The sequence below is a fragment of the Hemibagrus wyckioides genome, linkage group LG18 (assembly GCF_019097595.1).
Source record: "Hemibagrus wyckioides isolate EC202008001 linkage group LG18, SWU_Hwy_1.0, whole genome shotgun sequence".
NCBI lineage: Eukaryota > Metazoa > Chordata > Actinopteri > Siluriformes > Bagridae > Hemibagrus > Hemibagrus wyckioides.
Genome location: NC_080727.1, coordinates 7,392,412 through 7,415,545, shown reverse-complemented (window position 1 = coordinate 7,415,545; position 23,134 = coordinate 7,392,412). Strand labels below are relative to the sequence as shown.

The 23,134-nt window shown below is 40.9% G+C and overlaps 1 protein-coding gene across 12 annotated transcripts in view; it reads right to left on the bottom strand.

The window, feature by feature from the left end:
- Positions 1-4,321: 4,321 nt before the first annotated feature.
- rapgef1b (Rap guanine nucleotide exchange factor (GEF) 1b) overlaps positions 4,322-23,134 on the bottom strand; it is a 36,495-nt gene continuing 17,682 nt past the window's right edge. For 3 of the 12 annotated variants that reach the window (XM_058415825.1, XM_058415821.1, XM_058415818.1), the window contains exons 2-26: positions 22,967-23,112; positions 21,610-21,788; positions 20,876-21,032; positions 20,681-20,769; positions 20,220-20,360; positions 18,040-18,081; positions 17,504-17,624; positions 16,765-16,951; positions 16,194-16,601; positions 15,817-16,001; positions 14,357-14,515; positions 12,559-12,654; positions 12,292-12,383; positions 11,780-11,879; positions 11,287-11,362; positions 10,055-10,139; positions 9,835-9,927; positions 9,474-9,659; positions 9,047-9,131; positions 8,796-8,890; positions 7,962-8,040; positions 7,681-7,782; positions 6,213-6,310; positions 5,700-5,828; positions 4,322-5,459 (exon numbers count right to left, since the gene is read on the bottom strand). In XM_058415825.1, coding sequence (XP_058271808.1) covers positions 5,309-5,459; positions 5,700-5,828; positions 6,213-6,310; positions 7,681-7,782; positions 7,962-8,040; positions 8,796-8,890; positions 9,047-9,131; positions 9,474-9,659; positions 9,835-9,927; positions 10,055-10,139; positions 11,287-11,362; positions 11,780-11,879; positions 12,292-12,383; positions 12,559-12,654; positions 14,357-14,515; positions 15,817-16,001; positions 16,194-16,601; positions 16,765-16,951; positions 17,504-17,624; positions 18,040-18,081; positions 20,220-20,360; positions 20,681-20,769; positions 20,876-21,032; positions 21,610-21,788; positions 22,967-23,112 — 3,281 coding nt within the window. In that variant the 3' untranslated portion in view covers positions 4,322-5,308. Of the gene's footprint in view, positions 5,460-5,699; positions 5,829-6,212; positions 7,564-7,680; positions 7,783-7,961; positions 8,041-8,795; positions 8,891-9,046; positions 9,132-9,473; positions 9,660-9,834; positions 9,928-10,054; positions 10,140-11,286; positions 11,363-11,779; positions 11,880-12,291; positions 12,384-12,558; positions 12,655-14,356; positions 14,516-15,816; positions 16,002-16,193; positions 16,602-16,764; positions 16,952-17,503; positions 17,625-18,039; positions 18,082-20,219; positions 20,361-20,680; positions 20,770-20,875; positions 21,033-21,609; positions 21,789-22,966; positions 23,113-23,134 lie in introns of those variants that run through there. The other 9 variants (XM_058415822.1, XM_058415820.1, XM_058415819.1 and 6 more) reach the window with 8 other exon arrangements.

Genomic DNA, 23,134 nt, shown 5'->3' with positions numbered 1-23,134 from the left:
AATTCTTTTACTTTAATTATTTATACTAATTCATTTTACATTTGGGACACCTTGAGAAATTGTGAGAGATACCTATTCTGGGGAAGGTGGGTGGAGCAGGAGCTCTTTTCCTCACAATCCGATGGACCTCGGCTGCCAGAACGTCCGGAGCAATTCCAGGTGTTTTACTAGGACCTGAAAACACAATTTCTTATTTAAAATCCTCTGTTGCTGCAGATGTAAAGATTAGCCCAAATTATGACTTTCATTTAACTCAATGGTCAGTGTGTAATGTAACAAAGTATTCAGTGTGAGAGATACCTATTCTGGGGAAGGTGGGTGGAGCAGGAGCTCTTTCCCTCACGATCTGATGGACCTTGGCTGCCAGAACATCCGGAGCAATTCCAGATGTTTTATTAGGACCTGAAAACATAATTTCTTATTTAAAATCCTCTGTTGCTGCAGATGTAAAGATTAGCCCAAATTATGACTTTCATTTAACTCAATGGTCAGTGTGTAATGTATCAAAGTATTCAGTGTGAGAGATACCTATTCTGGGGAAGGTGGGTGGAGCAGGAGCTCTTTTCCTCACGATCTGATGGACCTTGGTTGCCAGAACATCCGGAGCAATTCCAGATGTTTTATTAGGACCTGAAAACACAATTTCTTATTTAAAATCCTCCTTTGCTGCAGATGTAAAGATTAGCCCAAATTATGACTTTCATTTAACTCAATGGTCAGTGTGTAATGTATCAAAGTATTCAGTGTGAGAGATACCTATTCTGGGGAAGGTGGGTGGAGCAGGAGCTCTTTTCCTCACGATCTGATGGACCTTGGTTGCCAGAACATCCGGAGCAATTCCAGATGTTTTATTAGGACCTGAAAACACAATTTCTTATTTAAAATCCTCCTTTGCTGCAGATGTAAAGATTAGCCCAAATTATGACTTTCATTTAACTCATGAAATGGTCAGTGTGTAATGTAACAAAGTATTCAGTGTGAGAGATACCTATTCTGGGGAAGGTGGGTGGAGCAGCAGCTCTTCTCTTGGCCATCCGATGGCCCTCAGCTGCGAGAACATCTGGAGCAATTCCAGATGTTTTACTGGGAGCTAGGCCCTTTCTTCTCACTCCTGTTAAACCAGAGAAAATACATATAAGGCACAATTGTTTAGATTCCTTCCATCTGTTATTCCTTTTCTTTTTAATATTCATTACTCACAGAGATTTTATTAAGATCTTTATCTTAAGTTATGATGTTATTTGGCTCTGAACCCGATTTCAGGATAATAAACTTGCCCTGAATGGCATAATGCAGTGTTATTTTAAATACCGGCTGTTCTGTTAATGTAAGTATTTACACACCAGATGCCACTGAAGGAGATTTCTGAAGAGGATGCCTCTGTGGAGATTGGTGTATTGGGGGCAGCATAAGGGATCCTCTTGAACTCTGATTTTTCTGTGAGGGAAAAGAACACAATAGGTATAAAGTGTGAGAAATCATTTCAATCAGATGAAATCAACACAAGGTAATGTGCTACACCAGGGCCATTTCTTGCTCAAAGCTGTATTAGTGGTTAAGCCACTACAACACCTGAGGACTAATCCCATGAGAAAAAGGGATACAGAAACAGCACGTTATTAGGTTGTGTAGCACACAGACACGGGAGGCCATTTTGTGGGGCGAATGTTTGCTAACTTGACAGTGTCCCTGTTACTAGTTAGCATAAGAGCCGGATTAGCCTAAGAGCTAATGGTGGTATTTTACAGTTCATACAGTTGCTGAAATGTACAGTTTGAGTTGTCTTCATTATCTTGTACAAAAATCCCGTCTTACATTTAAACTTTTATCTAAACGATGTGGACGAAACACGGCCCAAATCCCAGCATTACGGTTACTAATGCTGTACAATACACGGATCGGTTGGCAGCCCCGTGTCCAGTTATGGCTATTATTTAAAGCTAGACATATTTACTACACTTCTGCTAAATATATTTAACAGTCTAAGTGTACAAATTTACCTTCGCTGTCTTGATAGTCATTTGTGCTTTAACCCGCAGCATGCTATGCGTGTTCAATATGACGTGACTCTAATGTGCGTATAGTCACCATAGAGACGCCGTGACGCAACAATCAACATTCTGTTCTAGTCGACGAACATTTTTTTTTTCAGCCAAAACGTTGACCGCTCTCTAGTCACGTGACTTTTTAAGTTTATGGAACGGGACCAATCCCAAATTGTGCGGAGAGGGGTGTGCTTGTATACAGCTTTTCTGATCGCTCGTGTGGCCATTTGAAATGACCGCATAATGAGGAACAGAAAATATATTTTGGATAGGCAGACCAAAGCGCACGAGCTACAGACATTGACCAATACAGTACTCACTCATTCTACTCAGACAAGACACATTAGCCTAATGGTGGCGCTATACCTAATGGTGGCGCTATACCTAATGGTGGTGTTATACCTAATGGTGGTGTTATACCTAATGGTGGCGCTATACTGCAGCACAGCTGTCTATATTACGTCTATATTAAAGACTGACCGATTCCTTCACTCAATTCATCCCCCTTCATTTTTCCTGAGTGTGAAGTATAACTATTTACAGACTCACTCCTCAACATTTTACATATTTTGTAGTTGCAGTGTGGAAAATAAATTGATTTCATTGAAAATATTTACTAGGATAATTATGGACTCAGATTTTATCATTTATTCCTGCTTTTTAGTAAGTGAAAACCTTCTGCTTTACACCAATCAGGCATAACATTATGACCATCTGCTTAATATTGTGTTTTGCTGCCAAAACAGCCCTGACCTGTCATGCACTATGTATTCTGACACCTTTCTGTCAGAACCAGCATTAACTTCTTTAGAAATTTCAGCAACAGTAGCTCATCTGTTGGATCGGACCACATGGTCCAGCCTTCACTCCCCATGTGCATCAATGAGCATTGGCCGTCCATGACCCTGTCCCCGGTTCACCACTGTTCCTTCCTTGGACCACTTTTGATATATACTGACCACTTCAGACCGGGAACACCCCACAAGAGCTGCAGTTTTTGGAGATGCTCTGATCCAGTCGTCTAGACATCACAATTTGGCCCTTGTCAAACTTGCTCAAATCCTTACTCTTGCCCATTTTTCCTGCTTCTAACACATCAACTTTGAGGACAAAATGTTGACTTGCTGCCTAATATATCCCACCCACTAACAGGTGTCATGATGAGGAGTTAATCAGTCTTATTCACTTCACCTCTCAGTGTTCATAACGTTATGGCTGATCAGTGGATATTAGTATAAAAATATAAAAAACTGTTGGAGAAAAAAAAGATGAAGTTAATGGTCCATAAACAGAATGTTCAGATCAATTTCAGATTTATGCATCCATTTGTCAAACAGCTAAATAAGGACGACTTAGTTTTAAATAATGTGTTCATTAATAATAAGAATCATCAGAGTAAGATAGTACCATTGACTTCTATTATCCTACTACACTCTTAAAGTGCTCCGTGACCCTTTAAGATGTTTTTCGTCTTAGTTCTAGCTTGTTTCTTCACCAAGTGAGGATAAGCAGTGTTGTGGTACCACCTAATGGAGGTGCAGCTCAATCACAAATAGCTGAGTCTCTACATTCTGAACTGACAGACCTTAAACCAGTTCTGGACACAAGCTAGGACTGTTCTAATGCATATACTTCTGCCTTATTATAATTATATATGTAAGGTTATAACCAGTGTGTGTGGAAAGTATTTAAAAGACAAAACAAACCAACTCTTTCTTTATTGCTTAATTCTGTTTATTTTTTAATACATTTTATAACATTTATTTATTTATTTTCCCTAGTTCTTCCCTAGTTTCTCTGCCAACAGCTACAACAATGAAGGCCAGAGGCTATCACACCCTTCCTCAGAGCTTGCATTTTTCCAAACTGTTGAACAGGGGTTGGTGTAACACACTCGGAGGAAAGTGCTATCCGCTCACACAAGCTCACAGAGGCCCATGACTGGTTAGAGATGCTGTGATTGATAGAGGAGAGAGTACTCCTCAGGGGTACAGCTAGTTTTGCTCTCTTGGACACCTGGCCACGGTTCGACTGCGGCATCGTCTGGATTCAAGCTCCTGATCTCAGTATGCTGCTGGTTGATGGTTGTAGTTCTCTGCATGTAGACTGGCTCTCTTGACTTGATGTGGCTGAAGTTATTCCTGAGCTATTTAGAAACCCTACTTTAGCTTTTCAAGATGTCTTTAAAGAAAAATGGGAAAAAAACAGTGATATGGTATCTGCTTCAAATCTTTTGGGATTGAACGTGCGCACACACACACACACACACACGAGCATATAGAAAGTGTAGTTTTATTCAGGGAGAAAAGCACAATATGTGGTGAGCATAACAAAAGTAATTCCCAGGAGTCAGTAAACAGAAGTGACACAGTCAGACATGCCTGCATGTGTGTGTTCACATGAACACACAGACACACACGCACACACCCCCCCAAAGAACTATTCTCTTAACATCACTTGCAAGTTGCAAACATTCTTGCAAGCGCACACCCATACCGACACATATACAGAGATCACAGCATGTTCAGTCCTTGTGTTTTTGCTTTTTGTTTCTTTTTTAGTGCATAAATTTACTTTAAAATAAAAAGAAACAGATCTCTTATTTATATATATATGAGGAGAATACGCACCTGTACATCATTATACGCTTATTATAATATACAATATATCACACACAGATGATGGCAAAAAAAGGAGAGTTAAAAAAAACAAAAACACTCAAATGTCACTGTAAGTCTGTTGCCTGGCAACACGAGTCCGGAGTGTGTTCGTGATGGAGCTGGAGTAACTACTCCACAAACATGGCAAATAAGGGAGGGCCACACATACACACACACTTTGCATGTTTTCTTTTCCATTCGACCCTGCTTTATACTGAACAGGAAGTCCCAGCAGTGGGGCATTATGGGTAACCCCAACCTTCTGATGAGCCTCTTTAGTGTTCATCACTGATGTAGACACAGTGATTGAGAACAAGCAAGCGCTTCTATATTTCTCTCTGTGTGTGTCTCTCTCTCTCTCACACACACACACATTCGCACACAAATATACAAGAAGTCTTCCAGTGTGTGTGTGTGTGTGTGTGTGTGTATATGTATGCATATATTAGTATATTACTCATCTCTTGGGGAAATATTGCCTTTGCTCCACTCTGTTCATTAAAATCTTGCATGTGTTTTTTTTCTCCCATCACTGAAAACTCCAGGTTTCCCATCACTCCCTCTGTGCTGTCTGTAAAAGTTTCTAGAGGCGTTTTGCTCGCTCTAGGTTTTCTCGTCACGCTCAGTCCGGCGCCGTGTGATGTTGCGTGGCTTGATCTTCAGTGAAAGCTCCCACAATGCCTCCTCGGCCAGGTGGTCGCTGAAGTCGTTGAAGAACGCCACGATGTCATCGTTCCTCTTCAGCTCGTAGTGTCTGTGCACAGGAAAACCAGAGAACAAACATCAGCATATTCATCAGCTAATTATTTTATTAGCTAATACAGATTAGTATTCAATTTTACAGTCATATACAGTAGATAGCATGAATGATATAAGCAGAAGATAACACAACACACATGAGAAAACCCATCCCATATTTCCATCTACAGTATTTGAATATAGGCATTGCTTGTCACACACACACAGTGGAAGCGGGTGAAAGAAGGCCACTCACACTTGTTGGAAGCGCCTCATGCTGTCCAGGATGTTGAACTGTTGCCAGCGCTTGGAGAAGTTTACTTTCCCATCAATCAGGTCTGGATTGCCCAGATGTACGAAGGTCAGGTCCTGCAGGATCAACCCGCTGAGCGAGAGAGACCGAGAGAGAGAGACCCATGTGTTTATTTCACTGTTAAAAGGGTCACTATAGATAGATAATGTTCATTTCCATGAACTGGTTATGGTGAATGTTACTAAAGAACTCCCATCAGGCACCGTCTTGGACAAACTGGTTTACACACATCTACTTATAAATACTAAATCTTGCATATTTTTGCATGTTGTGTATGGCTTTTCCTGCATAAAATCACAGTGGAAGGGAGACACACTCCGTGTTATATTGCAGATGACATGAGGTAATACCTGCGGTCACTCATTTGTGCTCTTATTTTACATAAAATCCATCTGCTTGACATTCTTACAATCGTGACTCCCACTGGGGTTGTAATACACACACACACACACTCACAGGTAAGGGATGCAGGGAGGCTCCACATCAGCCAATGCTGCTCTGTAAGCTCGGAAGGAGGATGAACTATCAATCAAAGTACAGTACTCCTCCAACCCCTGAGAAAGATGGAGAAAGAGAGAGAACTACACTATATTGCCAAAAGTATTCGCTCACCTGCCTTGACTCGCATATGAACTTAAGTGACATCCCATTCCTAATCCATAGGGTTCAATATGAAGTCGGTCCACCCTTTGCAGCTATAACAGCTTCAACTCTTCTGGGAAGGCTGTCCACAAGGTTTAGGAGTGTGTTTATGGGAATTTTTGACCATTCTTCCAGAAGCGCATTTGTGAGGTCTCACACTGATGTTGGACAAGAAGGCCTGGCTCTCAGTCTCCGCTCTAATTCATCCCAAAGGTGTTCTATCGGGTTGAGGTCAGGACTCTGTGCAGGCCAGTCAAGTTCATCCACACCAGACTCGGTCATCCATGTCTTTATGGACCTTGCTTTGTGCACTGGTGCACAGTCATGTTGGAAGAGGAAGGGGCCAGCTCCAAACTGTTCCCACAAAGTTGGGAGCATGGAATTGTCCAGAATGTCTTGGTATGCTGAAGCATTCAGAGTTCCTTTCACTGGAACTAAGGGGCCAAGCCCAGCTCCTGAAAAACAACCCCACACCATAATCCCCCCTCCACCAAACTTTACATTTGGCACAATGCAGTCAGACAAGTACCGTTCTCCTGGCAACCGCCAAACCCAGACTCGTCCATCAGATTGCCAGATGGAGAAGCGCGATTCGTCACTCCAGAGAACGCGTCTCCACTGCTCTAGAGTCCAGTGGTGGCGTGCTTTACACCACTGCATCCGACGCTTTGCATTGCACTTGGTGATGTATGGCTTGGATGCAGCTGCTCGGCCATGGAAACCCATTCCATGAAGCTCTTTGCGCACTGTTCTTGAACTAATCTGAAGGCCACATGAAGTTTGGAGGTCTGTAGCGATTGACTCTGCAGAACGTTGGCAACCTCTTCGAACTATGCGCCTCAGCATCTGCTGACCCCGCTCCGTCAGTTTACGTGGCCTACCACTTCGTGGCTGAGTTGCTGTCGTTCCCAAACACTTCCACGTTCTTATAATACAGCTGACAGTTGACTGTGGAATTTTTAGGAGCGAGGAAATTTCACGACTGGATTTGTTGCACAGGTGGCATCCTATCACAGTTCCACGCTGGAATTCACTGAGCTCCTGAGAGCGACCCATTCTTTCACAAATGTTTGTAAAAACAGTCTGCATGCCTAGGTGCTTGATTTTATACACCTGTGGCCATGGAAGTGATTGGATTCTGATTATTTGGATGGGTGAGCGAATACTTTTGGCAATATAGTGTATGTTAAGTCATTTATTGTCATGTGATTTAAATAGATTATTAAATTAGATATATTTAATAAAAATACCACTATTATTATGAAAAGTTGTTCTATCTGACCTCAGATGTCTGCTTCTGCCACTCAAGCCTCCTGATTGGTGCAGAGTCCAAAGCTGACAGGATGGCCAGGTACGAGTTAAAGTTGTTCAACTTCCTCAAGTGCTGAAAACATGGATGCAAATATACATTGAGCTACCTAGAATATAAAACCTGTATATATACGATAATATATACAGACTAAAATTCTCATTAGAGTGTGTCTTTATGTATTTAATGTGAGGCTGTTGTGCTTTAAAGGAGTGTGAGATTAATTAATTTTTCTTGGGGTTTCTTTCTGTTACCTTCATGATCTTGATGAACTTGAGCAGAAGTTTCTCTCTGTCCTGAGCTTTCTCCTGCTGTATGATTATTGAGCGCACCCTGTTGGACACAACATATATAGTAAGAAGATATAAGTAAACCATTTCTTAACCAGATGAAGCATATGTATAAAAATGTAACATGGAGAACTCATGGCTGGTAAAGCATGTACCAAATGTATCTAATGAGAACTAACAGAAATAGCAATTGTGGACTAACTCCTATTATACTCACAGCACCAGTGACGGAATAACTAGCTACTAGAACGGAAGCGATGAAATGACTTGTTGCATGGACGCTCCATAACGGTAAATACAACTATAAACAAATATAAAGTATGATTGCTGTGGTATAAGAGCTATACGATACATTGGGACATGCTGTTTTGGGAAAATAATCCACTTCAGTGTAATAATCGTAATAATAACACTGCTTTGCACTAGGCTGCATCACAGCACTCCATTGATAATTATGCCATGATGTGTTTTATTCCTCATTTCACACAATTCATTGTGCTATTCATTTAGTATTTTCTTCCCAGTGTAGTTTTCCCTCCAGTTTCATGCACATCACATCATATTGTAATGGTGGCTAATATAAACAACCCAAGTTGTTGTGACAGCAATGAAACTACCTCACCCCATGCTAATGACATCACCACTTCATAAGAGAAGCATTGTGCTCGAACCAAGCTTATTTTTTTTTAAACTAGATCATGACCAGCGCTGGGACCTTGTTTATGAAAAAGGGATAATAAAATCCTTCTATCTACAACCAGCACCATATTAACATGTACTGAATACAGTGTAGTGTACCAGTAGCTCATGTTGTTAAAGTGCTCTGTAAACTGAGTCAAATTAGGACTCTTCTCCTCATTCTGCTCCTTCGCCCACAAAAGGACCTCTGGTATCTAGGGAAAAGGACAGAGAGAGGAAGTGAGGCAAATGAACAGGAAGAGAGCAAGACACAAAGGCAAAAATAAAACGAACAACAAGTTCTTAAGAGACCATTTTGTCAGCCTTGTACTGTTCTCTCTAGCAACACACAGACAGTTTCAGTGCATTACCTCAATCTTGTAAAAGAGCTCTGCATCCAGAAGTGTAAGCTGATCAGCGATCTCATGGCTGCGAAAGTCATGCAGTGTGCCTGGCCTGAAGAGAGAGAGAGAGTGACACAGTTTTAGACATGCACTCACACATGTAAATGACAAGGATTTAGATGAGAATGATGTGTTGACAGACAACAATGTTCACCCAAGCTTAGAATAGGAGTGTGTTCGGCAAGGGAAAACTCCAACAGAAGTATATTTTGCAGGAAGTTAGTTATTCATACTGTATTATTCCAAAAAATGTCTAACGGCAGCTCACAACAAGCCTTGGCTTGAGTCAGTGGGAATGTTTGGATCAGGTGAACGTGTGAATTTCAATTAAAAACAAATGTTCTCTGTCTAATACATAATGTAGCGTGCACATAGCGTGTTCAAGTTTGTGTACCTGGCCGAGACCCCTCGTGCTGCTAGCGGCTGGAGGATGTGTGTGTGCTGCAGCATCCTCTTCTGTTCCACTTTATCCAGAATGTTTTTGCGAAGGACACGAGCCAGACTCAGCTCGCCGTTACATACCAGCCGGAACACGAGATCCATCAGCTGCCTGAGGATGTCCTCCGTCAACTCCACCACGCTAAAATACACACAACCATCAGCTTAGCTCATTTCTTTTTAACCTGCTGTCTCACATATTGCTTAATATTTATAATTGAACTCTAGGTATCAGAAGGTTCATAGGCCAAGGGCTTTAAAAACTTTTAGAACCATGTCACTGGCTCCCATTGTGTTGTAAAGTAATGAAATCTCACCAGAGTTCATCCACCACTCGCACCAGCACGAAGAAAGTATTCTTACTGACACGCTTCTTAAATGTATCTGGACTATGGCAGAAATGAGTGTATGTGCAGTGGAGTTAAAGAACAAAAACAACAAGTTTGTGCATAAAATAGAAGAGAACAGATAAATGATAAATGATCAGACAAATCTAACCACATCTGTACACACACACACACACGGAGTAAAGGATATCTGTAATGTAGTTTTTTGATGAGGTCTTCAGGCGTGATGAAGGTTCTGTATGTAGTTAGAAAAGCTTCACAGTATAACACCAGATCTGCAAAATACACACACAATCATCTTGTAAAATATCTTGCCAACATACTAGATTAATGCATAATAAATAGCAGGAATATCTAAGTTAAGTATGCATAGAAATACCAGAAATTACACCAAAAAAGGAGTTCGTGCTGAATAAATAATTTGATAATTATACATTTAACTATTTTACAGTATTTTGTATATCAGATTCGGAGTTTATTGTATATTTTTGCTTGTTGTCCTAAATATGCAGTATAATAAGTAAGATATTGCATTTCTCATTTCTGCAGAGCTGAAGCCCTATCTTTAGATTGCATTTACAAAAAAAGCTGTCTGCAATCCAAAATGCATGGTGTGTTTGTTTCACTTCCTGTGAAACCAAACTGTGACTGGTTTTTATATATATATATATATATATATATATATATATATATATATATATATATATATATATATATATAGATAGATACACACACACCAATCAGGCATAGCATTATGAGCACTGAGGTGAAGTGAATAACACTGATTATCTCCTCATCATGGCACCTCATCATGGGTGGGATATATTAGGCAGCAAGTGAACATTTTGATGTTTGATGTTGATGTGTTAGAAGCAGGAAAAATGGGCAAGCGTAAGGATTTGAGCGAGTTTCACAAGGGCCAAATTGTGATGGCTAGACAACTGGATCTCTTTCGGGGTGTCTGCAGTGGTCAGTATCTATCAAATATGGTCCAAGGAAGGAATAGTGGTGGACCGGCGACCGGGTCATGGGCGGCCAAGGCTCATTGATGCACGTGAGGCGCGAAGACTGGCATGGTGGTCCGATCCAACAGACGAGATATGGTTTCCCAGATTGATGAAGAAGTTAATGCTGGTTCTGATAGAAAGGTGCATGACAACTCAAAGCTGTTTTGGCAGTAAAAGGGATACCAACACAATATTAGGCAGGTGTTCATAATGTTATGCCTGATCGGTGTATATGTATGTATGTGTGTTCATATGTTCTTTTTTCTAAAGCAGGCTAATTTCGTGCTACACCAGCAGCCATGCTACTCCTTACAGATTATACTGGACACCCATAATATGATCACATTGAAAACAATATTGACTGTGTGTGTGTGTGTGTGTGTGAGAGAGAGAGAGAGAGAGAGTATATGGTTACCTTTGCGATCCGTCTCTGTAGCATGTACTAAGAGAATATCGCTTGAGCCGGCTCTGACATCAGGGCCATCATCCCCCTTGTCACAGAGAGTGAGAGAGACACAGAGATTACTGCAGACCAGTAAAAGTATGTGTGTGTATGAGAGTGTGTGTGTGTATATGTGCTGCATTGACCTCTTTTTCCAGCATCCATGCTTTCACACACTACAGCTTTACAATATTTAATACAAGCTAACTGCTTTATGCAAACCACACACACCTTAATAATTTACCCAAACTATATGCATATTTTATTCTCTATTTACTGTAACTAATATATACAGTGATGAATTGTGGGTCAACTGCATTGTCCACTAGTGGGAGGCACACACTGCACTGAGAGATTTATATGGCAAATCACAGATAAAACAGACACAAATGTTAAAGGTCAGTGAATAATCAGGAGGACCTTAAAATATATTAAAAAGACACTGAATCACTCTTATATAGAATACCTCGGCTTTTAGAGTGATGCGACTCATGATCTCTTTGTGATCAACGAGAGAAAGCTCATCAACCTCCTCTTTGAAATGGCTCGAGTCTGTTGACTTCAACCTGAAACAGAAAAAGTTTTACATTAGGAACGACGTGACAGGCGGCCATTTGTTATCTATTTATGGCCACAAACGTATGAGTAAATTAATAACAGAGACAGTTTTGGAATGGAGAAGCTCAAACCTCAAGCCAAATGAGACATAGTAGCATGGACTGATGAGGCAAGAAATTCTAAAAAGACATGCAAGTATGACCCACAGTTCTATGGACGTAATTACTGCTAAAATAATTGGCCCTAGAATTTAATAAATACAAGGTTTTGCAGTGTGGATAGAATGATTAATTATTATTACAGTCCTCTACTCTCTTGCCTAAAATTATTTCCCATTGACTTGTTTCCCATTAAACAAGGTTAAGGAAAAACATATAACTGCAAAAACTTATAACAACTGATAACAATAGCAGATCCTACCTCTCTTTGGACAAAGCTTCCTTGCTTCCTTCCTTGGGTGGTGGTATGTGAGCAGTGGAGTCATGAATTACATCACAGTGTGCGAGAGGGTCCTGTAGAAAAGAAAAAAAAAACACACTAAGGAAAGCGTTATCGGCTGTCTGATGCACACCTGAGCTCGGACATTGTTAGGGTCTGATTGACAGTAATGCCGTCCCTCCCACCCAGGCCAGTTTTGGTCACTTGGGAGCCACACACACCAGTATACTCATTCACACAATTACTCACTGAGTGGTGTGTGCTGTCTCCATTAGCCTGTGAGGTAGAGTACAGGTTCACATACTCTCCTTCTCCTTCTACGCCTTCATCGTTTGCACTCTCACTCTGTTAAAAAAAAAGAGGTCAAATATTAAACACACACTAAGACATGCACAATGAATGCACAGTGCACCTGTGATGAAAATTAGAGAATCAATACCCATAACTGACCAGCAGGTGGAGCAAACAGGACAGTCTAATAAACTCCCCGTGTGTAAAAAATGTTCAGTTTGCCAAAATCATCTCATTTTTTTTTAAAATTTGCACATCACTAATCTTATGCATAGAGCAGAATTTCTTCAGAGAGAAAACACTAAGTAACAGAGGTGACAGAAAACCAGCAGATGAAAATGGTGACCCTCTGCAACGGACAGCTCTGAAGCCATGAGGAATTTGAAACTGAGTCGCTGTTAAAGGACAAATCAACTCTTTTATGCATATATATGTGTGTGTGTGTGTTTTGGATTAGAGAGATTACAGTAAGTGGATAGGGACAGAAGCAACCTGCAGTAACTCGTCAAAAGCACCAGCAAGAACATTCCTACTGTGCCTGTTTTCAAGCACATACCCGCACACACACACAAGTTTCCCTTGGAGAGCAGGAACCAAGCATCCCCCTGTTTTATTCAGTCAGAGGAATTCCGAAACATTCCACACACCCGGGGGGATTAAATGGAAGGGGAGGGGGAGCGAGTGAGGACAGGGGGGTTATGTTTCTCACAGACGCACACACAGGTCAGTCTTTGACCTGAACTGTGATCTTCCTTCACATGTTCACAAGCACACAACATATGGTCTAGTGCTTAAGCACGCTAGTTCTCGCTGCCTAGTTCTGTTTTTTCTTTTTCCTCCTATAAACACATCTACTTTTCCAGTCCTCCTTTAACTAGATCAACACACTTCCTCATCACTCAACTTTCTAATTAAATAACATCACGTTAAATGCACACGGTCTCACGGAGGATAAGAACGCCCACTAAAAGCTTGTCAGTGGTGTGTAATTTCAGGAGTTCTCTTTGTTCTGATGGTGCATATCCTGCATATCTGAGCCCCTCTACAACACAAGCTCCAATTTCTGCGTTCTGCTGTAATGAAAGAGGGATTTTCATCCACTGCGCTAATGCAAAAACCTGACAGCATTTTTAAAAAATTAAAACCACTATATTTTTATACTCAGTTAAGGTGAAAAGATGATATGAGTGGAAATGATGAATGGAAAAAATTACCCCCCTCCTAAAAAATCATGATGTAATATGTGGAATTTTACCGGATTTAAAATGTTTCCACACTGCAATAGCAAATGTAGTTAAATGAATAAACTCCCTATTGTGTTGTTCCTGGTCAAATCATTTCAGACTTCCAAACTGACCCCAACCCAGAACATCATATGGACTCTGAAACCAGACTTGTCGCCTAGATGTGACCTGAACAGATTCCTGTCTAAACCATTTATGTAGGGATATAATCAATGTTGGTGTGTTGTGGTGCCATCAATGCACTGTGATATAAAAATATACATGCATTTAAAACTACATAAGCATTTGATAATAAAAATAGAATTCCTTAGGAAAGGAACCACTGAAAAGAGAAGTGACAGAATACAAGCTTCAAAAATCGAAAAGAAACTGCTACACATCCAGAGCCACAATGATCAACACAAAAAAAGACGACAACACTGCATATCCCATGCAATCGATATATATACTGTAGAAAACATACACCCGGTAATGCTGTGCATTACAAATAAACAGCCGTGGATGTCACTCACCGTGGGTGTGGTTAAAGAGGCGTGGCCACTAAGGAAGGAGTTAGACACAGAAAGGCTGAGGCCAATAGCAGACTCCGCCTCCTCCGGAACACCAGCGGAGGGAGGGAGGAGTGAAAGAGAAGAGGAGGAAGATGAAGAAGGAGAGGAAGAGTGAGATGCCTAGACAAAAGAGAAACAGAGATGGAAAGGAAGAAAAGAAAGAAAGAGTAAGAGAAGGAAATGAGCTATTATCACTAAACAGGAGAAAAGAGAGGCAAGGCAATTAAAAGAACATATATAAATGGAACGTAAGCGCAGAGAAAGAGGATACAGATATAGAAAGGAAGCTAGGAGGAACCAAGAGTAAATAAGTGATCATCAGTGTAATAGAAAAAGAGAAAAGAGAGAGAGAGAGAGAGAGAGAGAGAGACAGAGAGACAGAGAGAGAGAGTACTAAGGAGCGGCGTGTGTCAACTGGTCATGAGTTAGCTGTCCTGCAAGGTAGCCAAGGTAGGCAAAACCAGTGCATTGCATTTGACGCAAAAACAAATTCTTTTACACTGGAAACTCACAAAACCCGATTACATAATGATCTCCGAATGATGATCTTCGAATTCATTTTTTTACTTTAAGCTAAGACAAATCTGATTTCCTTCAAGTCTGAAATATTTGTTCCATTTTCTAAATCATTCCAAGATGACATAGTCTGCTCTTCTTTAAACATTAATCAGTGACCTCTGAATGATCCGTGGCATCTGACCTGGTCTTGTTGATCTGCTTACAGGTACCTAATGGATTTTGCAGATTAACTAAAACTAGGTTAAAGGAAAAAGCATCCTGTGCCAAACAGAACGGACAACCGTATTCAAAAGTACCAACATTACTAAAAAGAACATTGTTGCAGGCAAAGAAAAAACTATTTTACCACGAAAACCTGAGCAAATGTCGGTGGAGGAGACGGCTCTGTGCTAATAGAATAAACGCTGAAGCTTTTAGTGCAGAAATGTCTTTTATCTACAGAAATGGATTCATAAACTGGTCACTGCACACAACAATAAACCGTCTATGTAGAGATATCCAAATAAAAACACAAAACACAGAGACAACCATCATAGCCTACATGCTGAAATAGAATATCGACTTGATTTTATTCACATTTAGCCTGACTGCTGATTCATCTGAAAAAGTAGAAAATCACAAATAATATCGTTAAACTGTATGTGTTGGCACCTCTGCTTCATTCCTTCATATAGCAGCCTGAATTCTGACCTCTGAGCAGGTGAAACTAACCAGACCATCTTCTCCAAAGCTCATCCATTTGTCACTGTGCACCATGTGTACCAGTGAGGGAATGTGTGAAATCAGGTGCATGCTTGCATATAACTGGGCGCTTTACATCACTGTCAGCACCTTTATTGTTTCCCGTGCTTCGACTCATGGTTCTAACATTTGTGTACATGTGTGAGATCGTGCATATGTACCAGCTGTCGCTGTTTGGGTGGCAGGGCTGGAGGGGGCGGAGTCTCATAGCTGTCGTTGGACCCATAAACCTCTTGGAATCGTTTGTTCCGGCGCTGTTCGTAGATTCGCTCGCTCTGAGGAGTCTGATAGAAGACGGATGGCTGTGGCTCTGAGTAATCCTCCACAAACTGCATGTACTGGAGAACTACACACACACAAACATCAGAAATTGAATGTAATACCTACAACAGGACCGCTACTTTAATTGAACACTTCACAAAACACATTAAAACAGGACCACACACATGCTTGACAACCCACATGTGCAGCAGGGTTATTGCCTTTTACTATTACACACACACACACACACACACACCAAAATGCAGAATGCACTAACTCTTACTCGTTCTGCTCTTCTTTTCTGGTAGAGGTGGAGGGCTGTCGCTTTGGGAAGACAGTTCAGTGCCGTTGGTAAAAGTGGGTGTGGCCAGTGAAGTGGGTGTTTCTTCATCAGAGGGGCGGAATTCAGATAGCTGGCAGGTTGACAGGATGGGAGCAGAGCGCCTCTTTTTCTGTGGAAGTGCAGGGGGCCGTTCTCCGTTGGATGCTCCCACAGCGCTGACTGGGACTACGGGGGCACTGAAGCGGGGTTGTGCTGGGCCAGGAGACGTCACGGGGGTCTCACTGAGGCATTCTGGGAGGGGGCTCAGGCAGCTGTTGGAAACCGTGGGAAATGGCAATGGCTCAGACACTGAGAGGTCCTGATGAAGGAAGTCATAGTCGGGGTCGTACCCTTCAGTGTTATCTAAAGAGAGACAAGCAAAGGGAAAGACATAGAGAGAGGGAGAACCAGAGAGAGAGAGAGATGGAGTAAGAGAGATTTAGCAGTTAGTCCCTTAAATGGTTAAGTTCAGGTTTTCACTGGAGACAAAGATAAACTTATGAGAGCGTGTGTGTGGTACACATACCAAGCGTCTCACAGCTAGTGTTGCGCGAGCATTGGCCGCTGTCCCTCTCCAGTGAGGAAAGCTGCTCATCTGATTTGCTCAGTTTCCCCATAATGCTGCAGGGCGAGAGGCGAGGTGAATCCCCACCGTATGACTGGCTGCCACCAGAGAAGCGCCTCTGTAGTAGTTCTACGTCATACTCCTGCTGCTGTTACCATGGCAATGACAAACAACAACAACAACACTCTATTTAGGACAAGGACAAACAAGTACTACCCCACATGACCTGATAGAATCTAGTGAAATGCATAAACTAAATAGATCAATCAAGGTTAAAATGGTATATTATTTTGAAAGTCAAAGGTCACAAATAGATATATACCTCTTTAAGAATACCAAGTCATAGACTAATAAATTTAAAAAAAAAATGTATGTACTTTTGGAAGTAGAACCAAATAAGTTCACCAAAAAAACAAATCAAAGATTGGCGAAAACAAAAACTGATCAAGCGTTCTGTTGGTGGGGGCAGGATTGGTCAAGAGTGTGGAAAAATGAGTATGGACTGACCAGAATTTGGTGTGTGAACACTTTAAATTAAAGGTCATGGGCATGGATAAGGGCTGTATAGGGTATGAGATTGAAAAGTTAAAACTTGGGGGTCAGGGTAAAAGATAGTAAAAGGTCACTCCACAAGGCAACAAGGTTTAAGGGGTTGAGAGGTTGAAGTTCATTAAGTCAAGGAAAAGGTTAGAGTTTGTACCTGTTTGAGAGCTCCCTGCTGCAGGTTGAGGCCACAGTTTGTTCTACTCATGGGTGCTACCACGGCTATACGTGTGGGTGAGGAGGTGGACTGACGCTTCTTCGGGGGCAGAGCAGGTGGGCTGAGGAACAAACATTCATGAGTGTGTTAGTAATTCTATCAAGTAATAAGGTCAAGAGGCTTGATCATCACACACACAAGGGCTGCGGACTGAACTCACACAAACACTCCAGTAAGGTGATTTCCAAGATACTTCTGACAATCTAACATGCCTTACAGGCTCAGCCAAATAAACAGGGAAGCAAGGGAGCTGAGCACAGACCGTCAAGAAGGCACAAGGCGGTTAGGCGGCAGTTGATCATGCAAATTCACTAAAAAAAAACCAAGGTTTTTTTTTGTTTTTTTTAAGTTGGTTGACACTGTACAATTTGCCACAGTGCCACATAATCACATGCACATTATGGCTTCCATCCAGTCAGGAGGCCAAGGCTGTGTGATATCATAATGCACCTTCAGCACACTACTGGCTGACATACATTTCTGTCACCACAGGACTGAAGCACGACTGCATCCTGCTCCTGGCAAGGGGTGACCGATTGATGACAGAGGGACGCAGAGAGATGAGCAGATGACAGGATGATGAAAGGAGTCCATAGCACATAGAGAAAGAAAAAGGGTTGTAAGCAGAGAACAGAAAGACAATAAAGATACTTCACGATGACAAGAGACAGGACAGACGAATTAAAGAAGACCGTGAGAAAAAGAGAAAGGACATATGCACAAATCATCACATACAGTTAAATAAACACGCACATGTTCGCATGCACACGCACGCAAACAGAAAGTTACATGTGATGTGCAGCTGTCTGCTTATTACAGATGTTCCTCTTTCTCATGTGTGTTTCAGTACTGCATATTTGCTCTTGCAGAGCAGTTTAATGAGAGTCTATGGCCCCACATTCAAACACCTCTTAACACCGTGGTTACTGCCTTTACCTTTCAATAGAGTATAGACATTAAAAAAAAAAAAAACAGAAGATAAGAACTTTTCTACATTTTGTGGTGTTACAATCTGAAACTGAAATGACCTTAATTGGGATTTAGGTCAGTAATTTTCATAATATTAAATTGAAGAAAAGTCTAACACTAATGCTAATCATAATCCTTTACTGTGAAACCCGGTGGTGGTGGTATCATGTTGTGGGAACTCTTTTCATTAGCATAAAATGGAAAACCGGTCAAAACTGAGGGCAACGTAGATCCTAGCAAGAAATTCTGTTTCAGTCTGAAAGAGATTTGGGGTGGAGGTTCACATTCCACCAGAACAACATCCCTCATAAGCATTGCTACACTGCAGTGGTTACACTCCAGAAAAGCCCAGTCAAAGCAAAATTATTTCGAATCTGGGTCAAGACCTGTTCAACAGCAGTCTCCAACAAATGTGACACAAGCATGAGCAAACTTGTCAGGAAGAATGGGGGGAAAAAAAAAAAATCAGGATGCAGATGTGCAAAGCTGTATCCCAAAAGAAGAGGTGTAACTGTAGCCAAAGGTTCCAAGTATTGACACATGGAGAAAAATACTTATTCAACCAACAAATGTCTACTTTTTTTTGTTTTGTGTCACAATATATATGCAAGTGTGTCACAACTTAACGGTTAAAAACAAGTTAAAAATCCAAGTGAATTTCTATTCCATGTTCTAACACTACAAAATGTGCAAAAGTTCAAGAGTACTGAATTCTTATACTATTAATGCAACCTAATAATCCATTACAACTCAAATAAAACAGAACCAATTCTAACAAATTTCCTATCCAATGGAAAAATGATCTTATTTAACCTGAACAATTTCAAGCCCGGTGATGCAGACCATGAATACGTCTTCTGATTTTTTTTTTCTTTACCAGAGACACATGGAGTAAGCTTTGCCGGGAATGACACAATTTATGACTTGTAAAAACATGTCAGGCGACTGAACGCTCTGCTAACATGCTGAACTAAAGTTGTTACACCCTGACTCGCTCAGGACTCATGGGCTTTTTGTTGTTATGGTAACGCTGACACTAAATGGCGCTCCTTGTTTACACGTACATTTGGTTTGGATTACATGTTACATGCTTGTGAGCAGTGATTTTTCACAGATTGCCAAGTTTGAGGCCCATGCAAACAGCTCACTTTCAGGGTTAGTTGAGTATTATAAAATGTTGGGCTTAATAATAAACAAAGAACTCTTTTTTTATTTTTTCTGGGTGAAAATCCATAGAAAATCAATGTGGTGAAAAGGACTCGGTGATATTAAAAATGAGCCCATTTTAGTTTCCTTATACAAATAATACATATTAAATCACACATTTTGTAAAACAATAAATGTAACAATGTTTATGCTTTATGCATATGTTACCATCGAAAATATCTTGTAGTCACAGCAATATGGAACAAAAACACAAAGATATCTTTTCCACATGTGCCACTGAGGACTCTAATGGACATTATGGGACTTGGTGCTTAGAAAACACTACAGCACTCACATGCTAGTATGCACTTTATTCCGAGGGTCCTAACTCCTATCCTAAAGATTACAAGCTAACAAAATTACCTCAGTCTGGAGGCTGCACATGAAATAAGAGAAATAAGATGAGATGCTCACTAGTTATATTTTGCTACATTTAAAACAACAAATAAAAACAATCGCACACCCACAGACACAATCTCACCTGTGTTCTGCTAACTTCGACCCTGGTAAAGGAGGTTTGGGTGGCGCTACTTCCTCTTCCGAGATGTTCGTCAAGCTATCCGTGGGCATGGTCTTGCTAAGGATCTCCTTTTCCCGCTCAGTTAGGGGCATCTCGCACATGCTGTACGCGTGAGAGGCAGAAGGCAGGCAGAAGCAGATGGAAAGACAGATAAGAGAAAGTGGTGAAGACACAGGTACACAGATCAAGTGAGCATGACAGAGAAAGAGCAAGGAAGAAACATAAGAGACAGAATGTGAGAGATAGGGAAAGTTAGAACATTCTGTCAATAAGACATAGCAACTTCTTGTATAAGCATTTCATCCAGTGTTGTATTAAAAGGAGGTTTTCAACTACTGGAAAGTTGATCAGCTACAAACAGTTTGATGGACAAATTGTGATCAACAGCTACACCAAGTGTGGTCTGCACATTCAAGCCGTACCTCTCTGCTTTGGCCACAAGGGGCGCTGGCTTACTAGGTGACGTTGGGGATGGCTGCTCATGTTTTTCTATGGTGAGTTTCACCAACTCCTGCAACACACACACACACACATTTAGATTTTGCTTCTGTACTCTATTACACAAGTCCTTCCAATATAAAACATCTGTAAAAACAGACAGAAGCCAATGGCCAAACCTTTACTCCATCCAGCACAGCCTTTATCACTGCAGTAACAGTCGCTACGGTTTCTTTGTCATCTAGGTCGATGCCCTCCAGCATCACTTGGTCGGCCCAGCGAATGAGATTCGCCAAACTCTGATAAACACGATTATGACAGGATGATACGGCAGAGCTGTGGAAATGAGATAAACATCGAAACATCACCAACCCTACACTGCAATAAACATTAACACACTGGCCAAACACTCACTGACCACTTTATAAGGAACACCTGTACGTGTGGTTATTTGTGTAATTATCCAATCAGCCGGCAGCTCGGTGCATTAAATCACTCGGACAAAGGTCAAGAGCTTGAGTTAAATTTCACATCAGACAAACCAATAGGCAAAAATGTCTCGGTGTTAGCTAGTGCCAGACACACCATTGTGAGCTTGTGTGGGATTCTCACACATAGCAGTCTATAGAATTTAATTGGGACAGTTTTGTGGTCAGAAATGTCTTGTTTAGAAGAAAGGTAAAGAAAGAATGGCCAGACTGGTTTGAGCTGACAGGAAGTGTATGATACGCAACTGAATGGAAATGCTTTGTAAGTGTGCGTGTGTGTGTACGCGCATGTTTTACCCTTTCCCTAATTCCTTTGGAAACTGAGTTTCAAGCAGAACAGTGCATCATTCATAGAAAAAGCAATACACACTTAAAAATACACACACAACCCCTATTCATACACACACGCATACACACAAACTCACCTGTGTTGGATCCTTGCCTCCACTTGCATGAGGGGAAGAATGGCCTCTAGGACTTTGCTAGCGGAGCCAGGCAGCATCTGGAGCACTTTGGTGTCCACCGACATCTTGTCGACGATGGTCTTAAAGTATCTCAGTGCACTCACAACCTCTTTCTCCTGCTCCTCCAGCCGGCTCACCTTCTGCACAAACAAACAAACAAACAAACAAACACATCTTATACGGGGATGGAAGGGCAGAAAGCAGTCTCAACATCCCGGTATAAAAAGTGCTGAAGCTGACTGTATGAAAATCAAAACAGCTCTAAGCAGCAACATCGCGTTATCAAATTATTTAGTTCCTTTCCAGTCGACTTTTCTACTAAAATAAAGTCTAAGTCACTAAAACTCTCTTTTTTTATCCATGATATAATGACTAATATGAGTCTATATCATATCATATGACAAAAGTCTGACATACTACAACAACTACATTCAAAAGTGCTTTTAACTGAAAAACAAATAAATGAACTAAAATGTAGTTCCTGGAGTGAACACTGGGTGTCATTATGATCCAGAACCGAACTGAAATACAGATCAGCTCCAGACCTTTTCCCTCAGGCCTACATTCATTTTACTTCGCTTAAGGGTAAGACATGCCATAGAAGCAAATGAACTGCAGAAAGCCAAGTAAAATATATGCAATATAGGCGAATTCAGCTATTATTTCTAGAATATTCTAATTATAATAATCTCCGGAAAAAAAAAAATTAGATACCATTTCCTATTCAAGATAGCTTCACTTGCTATCTTTTATTTATTTCTTTTATTTAGTTTTAGTTATTTTATTTTATTTAGTTCCACTATCCCAGCTAGCCAGTGGCTTCAAATATTTTTCTCTTATCTCTGTCTGAAGTAGAACTTATAATTATTATTATTTTTAATTATTATATCAATCTGAGTAGAGATTATAGAATAAATCTGTTTAGCGTTTGTGTGGTAAGAGTAGAGCAGGCTTGAGAATTGAGTTGATCTACACGTGAATATAATTCATTTTTGTAGTTTATTTAGAGTTTGTGCTGTTCGTGCAGGTCATCTAAAATTTATTCAGAGTTTCTGCACAGCTTGTGTAGAGTTTGCAGAGTTTGTGTAGGTTTCTAAAAAGCCTGTGTGGAATTTATTTATAGGTTGTACAGGTTTGTGTCGCATTTGTGCAGAACCTATAGAGATTGTGAAGACCTTTTTGCTTGCAAGAGTTTTGCAGACTTTAGTGTAGACTTTGTGCAAAGTGTGAGCAGAGTTCATTTTGTAGTCAGCTTATACAGAATGTACTTAGAGTTTGTACTGTCTGTGCGGAGTGACCGAGGTGTAGAGTTTATGACCTTGTTAACAGGTTTCTCGGTGCTCTTGATGGCCGGTTCGGGAGCACTCTGTTTGCCCTTCTTGGATGGAGTCCGCTTGATCTTAGGCGAGTGGAACTTATCCATAAGCTTCATGGTGAATGTAGAGATATGAGACCTCTGAGAGTCTAAAAACATGACAAAACAACA